We start from the raw sequence: 19203 nt of genomic DNA, 5'->3' as shown, positions 1-19203 counted from the left end.
CCTGCTTTACATTAGAGAGAAGTGTGGCTTTGCAAAATGCCATCGTAATCAGAACGGTATTTCTTGGTCCTGTGTGTGATTTCTTTATGCGCCATGATCCCCGTGTCACATGAAATTAGGGTCTGGAAGCTATGAATCCTGGGCCACATCCAGCCTGTTGCTTGTTTTTCCATGGCCAGTAAGTTCGGAGAGAATGGTGTTTCCATTTTTAAGTGGTGGAGGAGAAAATCAAAAGAAGAGTAGTATTTTGTGACTTGTGAAACATCTATGAAATTGGAATTTCAGGGTCCATCAATAAAGTTTTATTGGGACACAGTCACTTCCAAGATGGAGTTGGATGATTGAAATAAAGGCCATTTAGCCATTATAAGAAGGTCTGCTGCACACAGACAGCTCACCTGGGTTTTCACCTGGAGATGTTCTGCTCTGCCGTTGGGTCTTTGGAAGCCTCTGTCCTTGGCTGGAGTTTCAGGAGCCAGGGCGGACGACCTTGTTGGGTTACAGAACCTCAGGTCCTGGTATTGCGGGGGAGGAAAACCTTTCCTTATCCTTCGAGAGCCTCCCCTGGGACCTTGCAAAGGAGACAACAAAAGACAGAAGTGTATTAACACGTGTTTACACACAGGAGTATTCGGTGATGAGTACCACAAAGGGATGGGTAGCACTTGGGTCCATGTAGCATCTTGGGTCCATGTAGCAAAGAACAATAATTCTGTGGAGAAGTGATAAGAAAAAGGGAGAGGACTTGGAGTTTCTAGGGACAGCAAGTTGCAGGAAGGCAATTATCAGCAGAAACTAATGGTACAAAGAGCTGGTTACAAAGGTTTGTTTCGTAGATTCCTCTGAAGTCCAAAGTTTGGCTTCTCCAAACTGCAATGGGAACACCCAGAATTTCCACACCTGAGTCTGGACAGGCAAGGTCCTAGGGGGGAGGGGCTATCGACCACTGGAGAAGGAATAATGAATGACATAAAAAATTGTGAATGAGCGAGAAAATAATAAAATGGGGTACAAAATATAATAGACAGGCTAATCCTACTTTCATTATAAAAACAACTATACCCCAAACCCCCAAAAGCTATAAGATTATTATTTTTTTAAATTAATTTATTTTGAGAGAGAGCGAGTGAGCGAGCATGAACGGGGGAGGGGCACAGAAAGAGGGAGAGAGAAAATCCCAAGCAGGCTTTGCATTATCAGCACAGGGCCTGGTGAGGGGCTCGATCCCATGAACCATGAGATCATGACCTGAGCCGAATCAAGAGTCAGACGTTTAACCGACTGAGCCACCTGGGCACCCCCAAAAAGCTATAAGGTTATATACTTATGTGATACAGTGTCTCCCCTGCATGGTGGAATTATGGGTAACTTTTTTTTCTTTAAGCTCTTCTGGATTTTCTGTGTTTTCCAAAAGGCCCGAAAAAAACCCCACACATTACAGAGATAACAATAAAAAAGTTCAAGCTTTCATGAAAAACAAAAAGTTTATTCTTTCATTTAATTATCTCCAGTTCTAATAGCCAAAACACGAAGCTGTCTTCCCTCAAATGGAGGTAAAACATTTTTCTCTTTTTTTTTCTGAAAGCCATGATATGTGCATATTTTTGAAAGAAGCTTAATAACCCCTTGGTATATATTGAAAATGTTTCTTTTTAGTTTGGTTGTGTCTTTAAACTTTGTTGTTTTAGATTTTATTTTGTTTGTTTAGGTTAAGCCCGACGCTTAACCTACTGAACCACCAGGCGCCCCTCGACAAAACACAGTCTTTAATTTTAATGGCGACCAAACCATCAATTTGTCTCCTTATCCTTTGTTTTGGGTCCTGTTACAAAATTCCTTTTCTGCCATATTCATAGCAGCTTTATTCACAATAGCTAAAAGGTGGAAGGAACCCAAGTGTCCACCAATGGATGAATGAGTGAACCAAATGTGGCACATACATACCACGGAGTAATTATTATTCAGCCTTAAAAAGAAAGGAAAGGGGCACCTGCGTGGCTTAGTTGAGCGTCCAACTCTTGATTTCAGCTCAGGTCATGATCCCAGGGTTGTGGGCTCGAGCCCCACATCAGGCTCTGTGCTGAGTGTGGAGCCTGCTTAGGATTCTCTCTGTCTCTTCCTCTGCCCCTCTCCCAGCTCTCGCACGTTCTCACTCTCTAAAAAAGTAAAAGAGGGGTGCCTGGGTGACTCAGTCGGTTAAGCGTCCGACTTCGGCTCGGGTCGTGACCGTGCAGTCAGTGAGTTCAAGCCTTGCATCGGGCTCTGTGCTGATGGCTCAGAGCCTGGAGCCCGCTTCGGATTCTGTGTCTCCTGATGTCTCTCTACCTTTCTCCTGCTCATACTCAGTCTCTCAAAAATGAATACATGTTAGGGGCGCCTGGGTGGCGCAGTCGGTTAAGCGTCCGACTTCAGCCAGGTCACGATCTCGCGGTCCGTGAGTTCGAGCCCCGTGTCAGGCTCTGGGCTGATGGCTCGGAGCCTGGAGCCTGTTTCCGATTCTGTGTCTCCCTCTCTCTCTGCCCCTCCCCCGTTCATGCTCTGTCTCTCTCTGTCCCAAAAATAAATAAACGTTGAAAAAAAAATTTAAAAAAAATGAATACATGTTAAAAAAAATTAAAAAATACACAAAATAAATTTTAAAAATTAAGGGACGTTCTGACACCTGCTACAACACGGATGAACCTCGATGACATCATGTGCCACATGAACTAAGCCAGGCACAAAAGGACAAATGCTGTCGGACTCCAGTCGTATGGGGAATCTAGAATGGTCAAATGTATGGAGATTGAAAGCAGAATGGTGGTTGCCAGGAGTGGTGGGGGGGGGGCGTGGAGGGCAGAAGAGGGAGTTACTAGGTAATGGGCACAGAGTTTCAGTCTTGCAAGATGAGAAGAGTTCCATGGAAGGATGGTGGTGGTGGCGACCCAAGGTGAATCCACATAATACCACTGACTGCACCTCAAAATGGTTAAGATGGCAAATTGCATCTTAGGTATGTTTTACAATAGAAAAATCTTTCGCGTCTCGCAGTCACAACATACCCTACTACGTTTTTTTGATTACTGTTAAGTCTTTGCTTTTCACAACTAGATCGTTGATCCGTCTGGAATCCACCACTATTCATCGTGCGAAGTGGGGACCCAACTTCTTCTCCATTTAGCCAAATTTCCCAACACCAAACAATCCATTCTTTCCCCCAGGGGATTCCCATTGTGATATACAAGGCCTGCGAGAAGAATGTAACTAAGTCTCATCCAGCATCTTGGCAGGGCCGGGCACTAGGTACTGCTGGTGAATGCCAGCGGGGCCCAGCGTCCCCGTCTCCCCAAGGCCCTGGTAGGATATGCCTCCGCCAGGCATCCTGCCAGCTTTCTCTCTCCTGCGTCTGAATTCCTCTCCTCTGCCCCCACTCCAGGGAGACGGCATGGGTGACAGGCAGGGTGAGGAGACAGCTCGCCAGGAAGAATTGTGTTCAAACAATCTGATGACAAAAAGTGTAGCCATTTCCCATTTCGGGGATGGGTGGGCTCCAAATGCCTTCGCAACCGGAACGATCCGCAGCTAAGTTATCTAATTGGATTGGAATTTCCCAAAGGGTGAGTGGAGGTCAAAGGAAGGAAGACTTAATCATTTGTTCAACAAGTATTTACTGAGCATCTATGGTTTCCCAGACCACGTTCTAAGCACTGGGGGTGAGAGATACAGGGGCGTCTTAGGTTGGGGTCCCACGGAAGGCTGTGATAAGGATTTAAGTGCCCGTAGTTTATCTGGGAGGTGAGCTCAGAAAGCATTGGCAGAAGAATGGGGACGTGAGACAGGAAAAGAAAGAAAGCCGATTAAGGGCGCAATATCGATAGGTTATTATTATGGGCACCTGAGGTCCCAGCTTGCTGGGGAATTCTGGGAGCCAGGATAGAACATGCTTCCAAGTTTTCCCATCTGCGGGCGAGGGATCTGGGGTACAATATACCAATTCCCACCAGTCACCGAGGGCCACCGAAGTAAGGGGCAAGGCGCAGGCGTTAATTCCCTTCCCCGTGCAGGCCCAGCGTGGTCCTGTGGCCAGAGAAAGCCCTCAAGCGAAGGCCACAGCTGCTCGTAGATGGAACACCCAGGGAACGTGCACAGGAATGGTGAGTGCCGAGGGAATGAGGGACCCTGACAGCGTCTCCTGCAAGAGTCTCTCCCGGACCTTACAGGGAGAGGAAACCAGCAAACAAGTAACGAACAAGATACTTTTGAATAAATGGAAGTACTATGAAGAAAGGAAAATACAGGGTGTTTTGTTAGCAATGGACGGTGGGGGGCTTGTGAGGACTAGATAGTCAGCGATGGCCTCCCTGAGGTTGGAACTAAAATGGAGTGACAAGGAGGGAGATGGAGAGGGGGCAGAGCATCCCAGGCAAAGTGAACGGTGAGTGCAGAAGCACCAAGGCAGGGGACCAGTATGTCCCGAAGCAGAGTGGAAAATCAAAGGTGTAGAACAGGAAGCAGGCAGGGAACAGGTCACTGGGACCCTGTAAGCCCCTAGAATATGTTCAGCATTAATATTAAGCACAGTGTTCACAAAGATTTTGTGCAGGGAACTGACGTAATCTCATTTGAATTTTATAAGGCATCTTCAGGGTCGGGGGCCCAGCTCATGGTGCTGACGCTGATCACGTAGGATCAGATCCCTACAGTACAATTTCCGTGTCGCCCGAGCCCTCATTACGTCTCCCCTGCTTGTGACGTTGAGCCTCTCCAAATGAGTTCTGTTCTGGGTTCTCCAGGCTTAATGGAACGGCATCGTGTATTGTGGCCTTATGAGCTTTTAGGGAATCCCGTCAGTACTTTTCCCAGATAAAAATCGCTGATGTGCAGCTGACCCTCTATGTGGGTGTGCCTCTAGTAGCCAAAAAGACACAGTAACCTGTGACACAGGTTTAAATCGAGAGCACTATATTTTTGAGGTCTCTCTCTCTGTGTATAAAACTCCAGCTGTGTTCTTCAACAGGTGACAGTTTAGGAGCAGCACTTGTTCTCTGGAGGCTCTAAACAGATGTCTCTGTTTACATTTGAGTTAAATTCCTTCTAATAACATTGTGGTCGATAGTAGGTGACGTGGCTTTATGCTTCCCCTGGGTGAGGCTGCAGAAACGTTTTCTGGTCTCTCCCACGTAAAAGTAGATCGCAACAGGTTTTTATGGACTGCAGTGATAAAAGATCGGCTGGACCAATTTCGGCCTAATACGCGAGGGGCGACAAAATTAAAGTCGTCAGCTGGTGCTTCAAGGATCCCCCGCCAACAACTTTAAACCTCAGCAGATTACTATGAACTGCCTTCCAGGAGCTATCGTTTTTTCTTAAAGTGGCCACAAGGGGGCGGTAAAGGGCTACACACTTGCCCCAATCCCCTCCCCTTTTCACCTGCCCCTTTAATTCCCGGTCTCTTTAATAGCCCAACTCGCCCCTGCACCCTATGCGGTTTTATTTCAACAATCCTGGTCTACCAAGGAGGTCGCTAGGGGCTCCTGTAGTCCAATCTGAATATTGGGCTCACATTTCCTGTGTTTTTAACAAGTCGATGGCAACAAAGAGCTGACAGTGGCACTCAGTTCGTGACCAGGGAGTAGGTGGGCCTCTTGCCTACTTCAAATAGTTATGCTTCTCTCCAAATCCTTGGCGATGTCTTCTCCGCGGAATTTGTCATGGTTTACATGGATTAAAGCACTTTTTGATTCTATCTCCACTGCCGTGCTGTTTGCTGTCGCGTGCACCTGGGGTCCTGATAAGAATGTGTGAAGGGGGCGCCTGGGTGGCTCCGTCGGTTGAGCGTCGGGCTTGGGTTCAGGTCATGATCTTGCTCAGGTCATGATCTTGTGGCTCGTGGGTTCGAGCCCCGGGTCGGGCTCTGTGTCGACAGCTCAGAGCCTGGAGCCTGCTTTGGATTCTGTGTCTCCCTCTCTCTCTGTCCCTCCCTTGCTCATGCTCTGTCTCTCTCTCTGTCAAAAGTAAATAAACATTAAAAAATTTTTTAAAAATGTGTGAAGGACACGTGGAGACAAACCTGAGGGTTACAGTTAGCCTCCTTTAAGACCGTTCTGTATGCCCAGAGGCCCCGTGAAACCCACCAGGCTAGAGAAGAGAGCTTCAGCTGAAGCACCATTTGGGGGGCTGAGATCACTTAGATTCCCGTGAGAAATTTTGGCTTTGAACTTTAGTCCCCGTTTGTGCCTTGAATGAATGGCACCTATGTGTATACTTGCTTTTTGCATGAAAAACGTCTGTAGGTTGCTCATTCCTTTGAGATGAAGGCACCAACCATAATTGCAATCATGCCCTCAATTCATCGGGAGAACTACAGACCGCGGCAGATTTACCGCTCCCCCTGCTAGGTTCAAAATCAGACTGATGAGCCGCTCGGTGAGCTGCCTGACCCCCAGGCATCCTCACAGCCGAGGCTGACTTTAGCCGGGCATTCCAGTTCTCTGTGCAGGTGAGAGGCTCCTCACCGGATGGCATCGAACACGGTGATGCCTGGATGAGGAGGATCCAAGGACAGGTGGAAATTCTCTCCCCTTTCTGGCGCTAATTCCACTCCGAATGATTCTCCACGAGTGAGGAAAGGCAGCCATTCCTCTGATTAATGGTGTTTCTTTTTCCAAGTTTCCATTAGCCAGATGAAGGGAGTTAAACGCCAACATGGCCACGCGAAAGGAGCTGTCAACGCTGAGGGCCCTTTACATGGTTTCACTCCTGCTTAATCGTAGCTGATTTGCTTGGTCCCTTGACCCCAGACAAGCATCGTGTCACCTGGCTACCACCTGCCTGTCGAGCAAGGGCAGCTGGTTGCAATCCCCGCGGACGAAGATTCCCTTGGTTTTCGTTACGGCAGGGCCATGCCTCCCTTGTCCCCCCCGCCCCCCCCAAAAGAATTCTGGCTTGGGAAGGGGAATCCTTAGGAGCCCCAGTGGAACAACCCTAATGAGGTTGTGGGCAATCTGGTGAGGCTGGTTTTTGCACGAGCTACCCGTTCCTTTAGCTGGAGCCCAGCGGTGGCAGGTGGCACACAGAAATATATTCACGTTCTGTGTTTCTTACTTCCACTGCCGTGTGACTGGGAGAAGAACTGTTCTTCTGTGTGAAGAGTCGCCCCCTTCCGAGGATGGTTGAGAACAGCCACTGTTACTTGAATCCTTTGTACCTAGAGCCGGGCCGCGTCTCCAGGCTTTCCTCTGCCTCAGGGCTTCTGAGATCTGAGGGCAGGGGACGTCACGGCTAGTAGCCCTTTCCTCCAGGCTGCGCCTCAACCAAAGGTTCATTTCCTAAAGGCTTCGCCAAGACCTCTGCCGAGTCTAGAGGTTCAGGGACAAATGTCCTCGTCCTCTATTCAGTATTTTCCATGTTGCGTCCTCAAGGTACAGACCACTTACGACACTGCTGATCTAAATACTCCCACACCAGAAGCACAAGGAAGTACGCCCCTCGGCTAGTTATTTTCGGTGCATTTAAGACGCGATCTATTTTCCCTCCTCGGTTACACAATGCTGCCTAGTCCCTCTTGCCCCTGAAGCAGACAAGCACAGTTGGTCCTGCTCCTGTGCTTTTACGTACCTCTAAGGCTCTCAGAGGGCTTTTCCACGTGAGGGTGATGTTTATTCCAAGTTCATCCTTTGATGAAGTTTCGGTAAAATTGCAGAAATCCGTAGCTCTTAGTTACGTTCTTTCTTTCCGTGGCATCGCAAACACCAGAGAGGAAAGGGTACATGATCTGTTCTTGCTCTAAGGATGGGGATTGCCCTACAGGTGAGAAGTCCAATCGGGTATCTGGGGCTCACAGGCTAAAGGGAGGTCGAGAGAGGTGCTCCTCAAAAAAATCCAGTTTTGCTCAAGGTTTTTGATCCATGCGGTGGGAGTGGCCTGACGCATTGACGATGGGAGAGCTTACCTATGGGAGCCCAGATGAGGTCCCTTTTTATCTGAAGTTTCCCTCTTCCCTTTTTTTTTTTTTTAAACATTTATTTATTGCTGAGAGACAGAGCACGAGCAGGGGAGGAGCAGAGAGAGGGAGACACAGACTCCGAAGTAGGCTCCAGGCGCTGAGCCGTCAGCACAGCTGGACATGGGGCTCGAACTCACGAGCCGCAAGATCACGACCTGAGCAGAGGTTGGATACTCAACCGACTGAGCCACCCAGGCACCCTTTCTGTGTTCAGTTTTAAGTCAATTCTCTCCTGGGCAATAGTTTGACTCGACTTTAAATACGCCACAATGAAAAGGCAACTCTGGAATGTACCTGTTAAGTCAGGTTTCTGCTTTATCGTTTTCATAAACCGTTTCCACAGCACCTCTCAACTAGAGGTGGAATCATTGTAAACTGTTACGGATGGAAAATTGAGGCTTGCTCAGTGAAGCTGAAAAATGCTCAACAGCTCAATCTTCTTGTTCAAATTGTACTGTTTTTCAGAAATGAGCTTGCTCAATCTGGCACCGTATTCTGGTATTCTCACTTAATAGGACCAATCTTAAGTAGTAATGGGGTGAGAAAGTAAGTCTATTAGTGTCTTTAAAAGGTCAACTATGGGGCCCATTTTGCTGGTCCAAAAGCAGTCCCCTCAAAATAGGGGCAAAGGTTCAGCTGGTACACAACTGGTGGCCCACGTGAGACATCTCTCACGTCATCATCAGGCCGAAGAGGACACACTTGTGGACGCGTCTTGGCAGAATGGTTTCAACGGCATGGCTTATGTAACCGAGCAAATTATTACCATCCACCATCCACAGTGGAGTGTGGAACTCGAGCTGCAAATCTATTTCTCACACCGTCCCCAATCCCCTGCGAGATCACCCACGGCTCTCACTTCCTGTGGCGGAACACATACCGAAGCCAAGACGCAGTGAAAGAACACGGATCTTCTGGCCCGGGAGCCCTGAGCGGGCACCCCGATGCCCAGCACTCCCGGCAAGATAATCTGCACCTCGTCTTCCATCTGTAGGACAGCGACACCAGCCACCAACACTTGCAGGACAGCGCATGTGACTGAACTTATTTGGGGTCGGGAGCCTGCTGTATCATCTGGACTTAGGGACAGATTCATGTGGGTAGTCCAGTAACAGCAATAAAAACACACAGAAGAATTCTACATGCTAATACCTGGGAATTTAAACTGTACTTCCTATTTTCAAACTTTAACACCACCTTCTGATAAATCTTGCCTCTGGCTGAGCTTGTACTCCAGTTCTCATTCTCATCTGTAAGTCAGTAAAGGAAGAACACAGGTTACATAACAAAGGTTCCCCTCCGGCTTTGGGTTTAACAGCAGGTGAAAACTAATCAGAAAGAACACTTGCAGAAGGAGAACTCCAACTCTGAAAGACAAAACCTGCGTATTTACTTGCTTAGATTTGGGAGCCTAACTGCTCACAGAAGGATTCAGAGATGTTTCTTTATTGTCAAGCTGCAACATACATGGTTTAATACAACAAAAAAGCATTTAATCAGGTGAAAAAGAAGCTGAACAATAAACAAATAAACACTCAAAACAAAATATTTTCCATTGGAAACATGTTAAGATGAATACGGGGTTTCGTTACCATCTTACTGCAATTTTCTTGTGTGTTACTAGCCTACATACCCCATGTTTTCTGTAATCATGCACATGTGAATGGGAGTTTGAACGATTAAATACATGAAAAGTCCGTTTACTGCAGAGAGTCATTTCACGAGGCAGCCACACTGGGTTTAGAGGACAAAATCATTCAAGAAATTCTCCACGTCTTCGGGTTCGTTTTAGAATCCATGAACCTTAAGCTGTTCCTCCTTGACAATGCCAACCTGCAAAACAAACGTAACAGAATCGCTCTGAGGGATGCAGGACTTCAGCCCCAAGAAAACGTGGAGCCCCGATGATAAAACAATCAGGGTTAACAGTCTGTTGCAACACTGTTCCTTGTGGCGTTTACCGTTAGCAATTCAATAGACGCTTACACACCTTGACATGCCCCAAAACTGGCTGTGCAGATACAAGAACGGTCACGTCATTTGAATGACAAAATAAACCAGAAAAGGTTCCGCTGCCTTTAAAGTACCGATACTGTATTTCTCTCTCAATTAACGGATTTACCTCATTCATTTTTTTTTTTTTTTTAATGAAGTAGGAGACAATTCACATTGTCCTTGAATACAATTTGGGAAGCAATCTCAAGGTGGTACATAAAGCGCCCAATCACTCACCTCCAGGAGAAACTGGCAAATGTTTTTTCTTTGGTCACCTTGAAGCTGAATAACCTCTCCGTACTCAGGATGTTCAATCACAGTACCATTACAGGCGAATTTCTGGAGAAGGAGATGTGTCACACAACGGAGTCAGATACCACAAGGAGGTTTTACTTTGACCATGAAGACCAATATAGCATTTGAGTAGAGCTGATCGTGTTTAGGAAACACGTTTGGTCTCCCCAACACTCCCAAATTAATTTGCAAGTGAATCAGCAGGAAACATTCGGGGAACGATTTTACTTCGAACACCAAGAACTGAGTATTCCACATCTCGTTTGGTTTGAAAGCCATTCACATCTCAGTTTGAAACGGGAGGCCACCCACAAACGCCTGGATGTTAATTACCAGAACCAACAGGCTTTCCCTTCCCGAGCCCCGGCCTTTTCGCCCATACTGCTGGAGTCGAGGAAGGGTGTCCTGCCGGGAAGCGCATCAGCAGCTGTGGTTTAACCTTTTCTTCCCAACACCTTTACCTTTTTGAAAGCTTTCACAAGTTTCTTTTTGTCATAATCATCTGCGATGCCCTGGACAGTAGTCAGTGTCTTTCTGCCGTTCCGTTGCTGGATTCTTATATGAATGTAATCCTCAGTCCCTGCCGGGAGTAAGTCGTCACCCTTAGTTGCATCAGCAAAGGGGTCTGCAAAGGGACACACACAAAAAATGCCAAAGCAGAAGAATTACCTTCCAGAAAGTGATTCCCCGGTGTACGGCCCACTACGATCCAGGCCGGCGGCAAAGAAGGTTCTAGTGCCTCTGCTGTTTTTGCGGGTGGGGACGGGGCGGTGATGGGGGTGGGGCATGACTAAAACCTCCAGGCAAGGTACTCTCGCAGAAAGAGGCGCATTTGAACGGCCCATGCCCCCCGACAGCCGACTAGAAAACGCTATTCTAGGCAGACTTCTCGGGGAGCATCCTCCTCTAACGGGGGGGGGGGGAGAGATTTCAAAAACACGATTTTACAGCTCCGATAAAGACGTGCGTCATCTCGCCTACATTCTGATGACAACAGAGGCACTCGAACGTGCCCACCCCAAGCACTTAACCGTGGCCGCGTCTGGAAGCAGCGAAAAGGAGAAACCTACCCACGTCCACGCACAAGCACGAGCACGGGTCTCCCCAAAGGCGTCATTTTACAAATTACTACGCCAGCGGAGGAAACCGGACCCATCGGAGGCCGCGACCCGCGTCTCCAACCCGACGCCCGCCGGAGCTGCTGGGCATCGGCTCCGACCGCCCAAGGACGCCGATCCCCGGGGGGCCCGGCCCCGCGGCGCCCCGCGAGCGGAAGGGCAGGTCCAGGCGCGGCGGGCCGGGCTCGCAGGCGCGGCGGGGGCAGGGCCCGGGCCCGGGGCTCCGCGGGGAGGGCCCGGCGGCTGCGGCCGTCCTCGGGGAGGGGGTCGCCAGGGGCCCAGTCGCCATTTTCTGGGCGCCGAGACAAAGCCCCACTCGGGGTGCGGGGAGGGGGGCGGGGGGCGGGGTGGGGTGGTCCTCGGGGCTGCGGGGCGGCCGGCGGCCCCGCCGAGGGCGGGCCGGGGCGGCCGGCAGGCGCGCGGGGGGCGGCGGCCGGATCTTACCGAAAGATTGGAGGTTCTGGATAGTGGACATGCGATACTAGTGTGAGGCCGGTGAGGGGATAAAATTCCTGCGGGGCCCGCCCGGATCACCGTGTCTGGAGGCTGCAGTGGCGAGAAAACGTAAATAACTAAGGAGACGCTTTGCCCCGGGGTTGCGACTCGGCTGGAGCGGCGGCGGCGGCGGAAGCCGGGAGGAGGCAGGAAGAGGCGAAGGAGGAGGCGGAGGAAGAGGCGGCGGCCACGGAGGCGAGGACGCGAAAGAAGAGGCGGCGCTGTGGCTTCTCCCACAAAATGGCCGACGGAGGCTATTTAGCCGCGCCCGCCGCCCCTCCCTCGTGACCCGCCCGCGCCGGGCATCCTGGGACTTGTAGTTTTCTCGAGGCGGCAGAGCCAGTCCAGCCCGGGGGCGGCGGGCTTCCGGGACCGCAATTCCCGGCAGGGAGCACGCCCTCCTGCGCCGGCGGCCGGGCCGGGAGGGTACCGGGGGCTTCGGCGCCGTCGGGGCAGAGCCCGCGGGGTTCGGGGAGTGGGGTGGGGTGGGGGGGCTGTGCACCCCGTGCCTCGCTCGCTCTCCCTGACTCCCCTTCTCTCGCCGTGCAGCTGCGGCGCCGAGGGGTCGGTGCTGGGTGCACAGTCTCCATCACTCACCGTCGAGGCTCGGGGGAATGTAAGTAAAATCGGGGTGCAGGAGCAAAACAAGCACCCCGGCCCTGGTTTGGGACTCGTCGGCCGCCGCTCAGCGCCTGTTGCGTCGCAATTCCGTCCCCCGACTCCGACCCCCGTCCCTGGTCCGCAGCTGTGGGAGCCAGCCCCGAGGTTGGAGGCGAGAGAGCTCCTCCGCCACCCCCACCCCCACCCTCGCCCCGGGTGGGGCCGCCCTCCCGTTCCCTACGGGTGGTTGTCCCAAGTCCAGCGTGCATCTCCCGGAGGGCTTGATAAAACACGGATTGATAGCCCCGGGTGCGTTTCAGGGCTGCGGTGTTCCCCGAGAGCCAGCAAATTGGCAAATGTGACAAATTGCCAGGAGACGCAGATGCTACTGGGCCCGGACCACGCTGCACACTCACTGCCCCGCTTCACCAGGGGCCCGGCGTCCGGCGGGGGGCCAGGGCTGTGTCATCCGAACGTACCAGAAAAGCAGCCTGTCCGCTTGGGACACAGGACCTTGAACAGGACAGGTGCCAGGCGTAAATGGAAGGCGAGCTTGGCAAATTGACTGATACAGAGTCGGGTTCCAGGACTGTAATATCGTTTCCGGCGAGCTACGGACAGAAAACAAACCTGAGACTTTGGGAATGGGCTCACCCAGGCAGGTGCTCAATTGTCCAACTTGGTGGGCTTTCTGGAAGGAAAGAGAGAGACTAAAATGTAGGGATTCTTAACCTGTTTTTGGTGCCATGGCCGTCTTGTGAGGCCCATGGACCCCTTCTCAGAATAATGTTTTAAGCGCATAAAATAAAACATTGACGATTACAAAGCAAACTACGCTTCTCGAAATTAAAAACAAGCGTTGATAACATAGTATTGTTTCTTTACTCACGCATTAAGATCTAGCACCAGGTGTAACGACAACTAGATTTCAAAGAGACGATAAAAGATATTTGGACATAAGTGTAACATCAGAAACGTAACGTGAAAACACCTGTAACTTCTATTAGTGCAAAGAGACAGGTTCTTCTAATACTATTGTGGTGAATATTCATAATTGGGAAATGCTGAATTTTGCTTAGAGGTTAGCGAAAATGTAGATGTAATCTCTTTTCCCCATCCACGTTTTGGGATTCCCCACAACCCTGCAGTTTTGTCTATGGACCAGGTATTTGTAGACCCCAAGTTAAGAATACCTGGCTTTAATAATCTTTTCTAGCTAATGATGATGGGTACCACTTACGGAGTGCTTACTATTTGTCTGTTGGACTTTACGTAATATTATTACGTATTTTCATAGCCATTCTGTGATTTAGTTATGACTATTGAAAAGATGTAGGAATGGAGGCTTTCCTAGGTTAAATAATTTGCCTTAAAAATTCAAATTCTTAACTCTCAGGTATCTTACTACAATTTTGGTCTTCCAATCTTGATGTAAATGAGTAATACTTTTTAAATCCAAACTTAGGTATAAGGTTTTAGAGCTGGTTCCAAAACAAGGAGAATCAGGCATTTTTTTGGTTGCCCATTTGTTGATTACAACTATGATGGTTTGTGTTCTTTGGTTTTAACACCTCTGTAAGCATGTTTTAAAGTAATTTTTAATACTACTGTAATGAAGCACAGGACATACAAAATGCATATCTCTTTCTGTTTTCTTTCTTAGCCATTTTATATTACATTGTTTCTCAGAAGGAGACAAGGGTGGTTTAGTGAAGAATAAAACAACAAAGGTACATAGAGAAGTTAAACACACACACACACACACACACACACACACACAGTATCTTAGGGATTTCATGATCATTACCCTTGGGAGAACTCCTTTCTACTTCCTAGTGTTGTGTCAGAGACCCCCAGGACCTCAGAAATCTTTAATAAAAGGCAATCACATAGGTTAGATACAATTATCTTAAAAACTCTTCTGATTTTCTGGTCATTGGTAGGCCTGTTTTAGGCTTACACTGTCTAATACAGGAACCACTTTTCACATGTGGCCACTGGGCGGGGACTTGTAGTGTGGCTGGTCCAAATTCATACATGTTCTAAGTATAAAGTATACACCGGCCTTTCAAAGGTTCAAATTGTTTCCATTTCATTTGTTTCCTTTTCCTTTTTAAGATGTGGCTACTAGAAAATTTAAAATTACACGTGGGTCGCTCACTGTTTCTATTAGGGCTGGTTTAGAGTAGAAGGGTTGACCTGTATGTAAAGTTACCGTAAAAGGAATAAACTGAAGCATTTAAAAACTACTCTTTTTAGTTCTAACAGGTACTGGCCTAGTTGAACGTGATTATATCCCGCCTTATTTCAGAAAGGATTATAGATCACCTGCAGGGAAAAAGAATATTGACTAAAGGAATCAGGAAAGAATAGAAAAAAGATAGAATGGTTGAAAAATAAAAGCCCCAAAGCTAAAGTTAGACCCCAGGTCTGGATCTTAACTGGTTAAGACAAAGGGAAAATCAATGAGAAAATTTGTATGTCTACAGGATGAAAACATACCAGTTGTGCAGGAGGAATGACTTTGCCCGGCCCTGAGCCACAGTAGATGTTTCTCTTGGGTCCTCATAAAGGAGACACTGTGATGTAGTGAACAACATCCCCAGCAGTTTGCCTACCACGAAGACAATGGTGGGTTTTATGCGGCTCTTTTTTATATCTGCTAGTTATGAAGATGTACCGTCTGGTTAGAACCTTGGGTCCTCATCCATCCTTCTGTGGCAGGCGGGTGATAATGCGCCACTCAGATTCCCTGCTTCAGCATGCATAATTGACCAACAGCCCCAGACACTGGGTTCTGAATTCTACCTTGCTTACTGCTGAGGCCACACTTCCCACCCGCTGCTCCCAGCAGATGACTGTGCAACAGGGATGCCCGTGCGGGCTGTTCTCCAGATGTGGGCCTCGACTGATGGGCACCTTTCCTCACGGACTCTCCATTGGCCTGGGTGAACTTTCCTAACCTTGGGCTGAGGTCTGAGTCTCTTATCCAACCCTTCTTCCCTCCTCCTTCACAGGGTCACCTCCTCTGGCTCCTCCCTCTTTCCCCCACACATCCTGCACATCTAAACTATCTCAGTGTCTGCCTCTCAGAGGACCCACACGGGTACACTAACCCCATGCTGGGTGGGACACGAGGTTCAGCTTCTGTGGTCTACTCTCGCACTAAGCTCAGAGGCAACAAGAAAGGACATGAGCGTCAGGCCATCTTCGTGCGATTCCAGCATGTGGTTGCTTGTAGGGTTCCGGCTTGCCTGAATCTTCTCTTCTTTCCCTTACCTTCCCACTGGACTCTGCATCAGATGCAGAGATGTAGTCCTAAAGAAGCTATGTGACCTTACAGTCACATAAGCCGATCATCCCCTGTAACAAATTCCTTTCTATATATTTGTGTGTGTTCAACTAGAGAAGTAGAACCGGCAAGAGATACATACAGGCGCTATTCCCAGCCCTGTGTGGGGTATTGCGCGCTGTTCCCCTGGCCTTTTGGGTCCTTTCTAACTAAGCTCCACATGGTTGCCTTATATTCATGTGCTGATCAGTATCCTGCCAATTACTGGAGGAGGGCCCAAGAACTCTTCAGAGTCCCCCCTTTCTCAGAAGCTCTTTCCAGGACTCTTGTCTATGAACTCTAGCTGCCTTAGACTCGTCACTGTTTCTACTTAGCTTAGGGAGTCTGCTGGTCTCTGCCTGTGTTTCCCTCCAAACTGTTTCAAGGCAGTGAGATGCGGTGGCCACAGGGCTCACCTCACTTGTTTTTCATCTTTTAGGGATCGCTATCCTTTGACATAGAGTTTCTTGAAAATCCGTGGTGGCTCATATTGTGTCCTTTGTTTTGGTTATTTTAGGTGGAGAGTAAATTCAGGAAATTCATCTTGGTTGACAACAAAAGTCCACTACATGTATTTGGAATAAATGGATGAGCTTCTCCTTGGCGTCCAGCCTGAGGTTAAACCTTTCGCTGTGAAGGTGTCTGACACTCGGACGGCACGGTGACCTTGCCATGTGGATGTGCTACAGTGGTGAACACGTATGTGTGTGCAAATTTTCTATCCACCGATGGTGCACATTTCTTACCGTACTAAAAACTGGTCCTTCAGAAGACCTTTACAAATGTGTATTTCTGTAAGTGCTATTTTATAGCAGGGAAACTTTGGGTTGCTTTATGGCAGAGAAATGAATCAGCCTATAAATTACGTCAACTAAATTCCTGTTGTGTTAGTCTGCCCACCTATCCACTTTTATACCTGAGACCTTGAAAATTTTCTTAGTTATTTGCAAGTACTGTGTAGGGAGTTAAATATACTATGAGTATTTGGTAAGTGTGAGTTGACCTACTTTATGGCTAAAAAGAGAAAACAGGGGTGCCTGGGTGCCTCAGTCGGTTAAGTGTCTGGCTTCAGCTCAGGTCATGATCTCGCAGTCTGTGAGTTCGAGCCCCGCGTTGGGCTCTGTGCCGACCGCTCGGAGCCTGGAGCCTGCTTCGGATTCTGGGTCTCCCTCTCTCTCCGCCCCTTCTCTGCTCATCCTCTCTCTCTCCCAAAAATAAAAATAAAACATTAAAAAAAATTAAATAAAAATTTAAAAAAAAAGAAAGAAAGCATATTCTGAACTGAGGCACGCACTAAATGACCAAAGAAAATTGCTAGTAATATTTTGTATATTCCATGTGGGCCAGGAGATGTGCTAAGCACTTTACGTTACTGTTTTACCGTTCATAATAATTTTGTGAGGTGGGTTTATTATCCTGTTTTACAGATGAGGAAAATGAATCTCAGGAAGTTGATTACTTACACACACACACACACACACACACACACACACACACAAGAGGGGTATTCCTTCCTCAGGAGTCTGTAGCCAGTAAATGGCATAGCCAGGATCTGAACCTGGGTTTGTCTGCCTCCAAATTCTATGCTCTTTATCCTATATTCTTACTCCTTTATGGAGGTTAAGCATACACTGTGAGCCACACTATGTTTATTAGTATTTTTACGGGAAAGAATAGGAAAATCTGGCCAGGTGAAAACATGTAACACATGGACCAGGAAAGTACAGTTCCAGTGGTTGCTGATAGATGCCCTAAAGTCACTCACGAATATAGATGTCACTAAAGCTTGTGTCAAACATACACTAACGCTAATTTTTCACAATGCCAGGGTTTTTGTTGCTAACAAAGCAGGTGTAAAACCACGGTGTTCTCATTCACTGGGAATAAAAAAGTGATTGGATCTCCTCTTCATGATAACCAAGCTCCTATTTCTCAGTTCCGTGACCCTATCCAAGTTCTGAAGCAGCCCTGAAACTCCTCCCTCCACGAAGGGTACAAGTTCATTGGCCAAGTGATAGCATCAGGCAGCCTGGTGCTGTGGCAAGATACATATATTTGAACCAATTAGGGAGTAATTCAGTATGTGCTGGGGGCCCACTCATTATTTTTTTGAACGTGAATTAGTATATTCACTAAAATTGTATAAAATTTAGGTTTATTCTCTTCAGGACAGTATATGAATTTCTAGCTTATCTTTAAAAAATTCAGAAACACTGGTAGCAGTTGCTCTACCTTAGCTTAGGGACAGTTCTTGAATTTGTCACAATACCTATTATTTCTTTAAATTTCTTTTTTAATGTTTATTTTTGACAGAGAGAGAGAGAGAGAGAGAGAGCGCGCGCGCGCGCGCGCGCATGAGAGGGGGAGGGGCAGAGAGAGAGGGAGACACAGAATCTGAAGCAGGCCCCAGGTTCTGAGCTGTCAGCACAGAGCCCGACGTGGGGCTGGAACTCAAGAACTGCGAGATCATGACCTGAGCTGAAGTTGGACGCTCAACTGACTGAGCCACCCAGGTGCCCCAATACCTATTATTCCTTTTTTAAATGTTTACTTACTTATTTTGAGAGAGAGGGCGCACAAGCAAGGGAGGAGCAGAGAGAGAAGAGAGAGAATCCCAAGCAGGCTCCACGCTGTCAGCACAGAGCCTGACGCGGGGCTTGATCTTATAACTGTGAGAGTTAGACACTCAACCCACTGAGCTGCCCAGGTTCCCCGACAATTGAGATTTCTGTCTTCCCTTAAGAAAAAAAAAATCTACGTTTACCGTTTATCTTCAAAAAAAAAAAAAAAAAAAGTCAAGGCTGATCTGTAGATACTTCACTTCTGATTGCCCAGGCAGTGGGATGATGTTAATGGAATTGTGATTAAAAAAAACAAACGGTGAATTAGGAAAATATTAGAAAGCAGTGGAGCCGCTCATGACCTGGATTATTCCACTTTAGAGGGCATTTGGGGAAGAGTTTAGTACCGAGTCAAAGAGTGGGGTCCTGAAGGAAGGAATTTGTGTTTTGTATTAAAAAGTTAAAATTGAACCTTTTGGCTTGAGAGAGCATCTGGTGGTACAGAGTTTTTGGCTCCTCTCCTGACTTGGGTTAGTCCAGCGTGCATAATACATCAGCAATGCCATGCTGTGTTGTTTCGCTGTTCTGTGCCCTGGGATTTGTGGCAGAGATTGTGGGTTGCTACCTAGTATCATTCTCCCCTTCTTTCTTAGCAAACAAAACCCAGTTTCATTCTGGGTTGCAGCGTGCCCAGCTAAAAGAATATACTCCATTTCAGTTGGCCTTGCTAGATGTGGCCAATGCGGTATAGGCACAAATGTTGAGTGGGCTTTCTAAGAATTCACTTAAAGAAGCCGACTCGGTTCAGAAAAGGGCCCGGTTTGC

General features: G+C 48.1%; 1 protein-coding gene and 1 long non-coding RNA gene across 2 annotated transcripts; one reads left to right on the top strand and one right to left on the bottom strand.

Moving 5' to 3' along the window:
* Nucleotides 1-9414: 9414 nt before the first annotated feature.
* Nucleotides 9415-12059, bottom strand: EIF1B (eukaryotic translation initiation factor 1B). Its single transcript, XM_030329291.1, has 4 exons — nt 11836-12059; nt 10735-10898; nt 10217-10318; nt 9415-9817 (listed from the first exon to the last, which is right to left on the bottom strand). The coding sequence occupies exons 1-4, from the start codon at nt 11864-11866 to the stop codon at nt 9773-9775; spliced, it is 342 nt and encodes a 113-aa protein (XP_030185151.1). The 5' UTR covers nt 11867-12059; the 3' UTR covers nt 9415-9772.
* A 77-nt stretch (nt 12060-12136) lies between these two features.
* Nucleotides 12137-16414, top strand: LOC115523346. The gene is made up of 3 exons (XR_003971711.1): nt 12137-12502; nt 14976-15117; nt 16335-16414. It is a non-coding gene; the product is annotated as an uncharacterized LOC115523346 (long non-coding RNA).
* The last annotated feature ends 2789 nt before the right edge of the window (nt 16415-19203 follow it).

The sequence above is a fragment of the Lynx canadensis genome, chromosome C2 (genome assembly GCF_007474595.2).
Source record: "Lynx canadensis isolate LIC74 chromosome C2, mLynCan4.pri.v2, whole genome shotgun sequence".
In the NCBI taxonomy this organism is placed as follows: domain Eukaryota; kingdom Metazoa; phylum Chordata; class Mammalia; order Carnivora; family Felidae; genus Lynx; species Lynx canadensis.
This window is presented reverse-complemented; position numbering and strand designations above follow the sequence as displayed.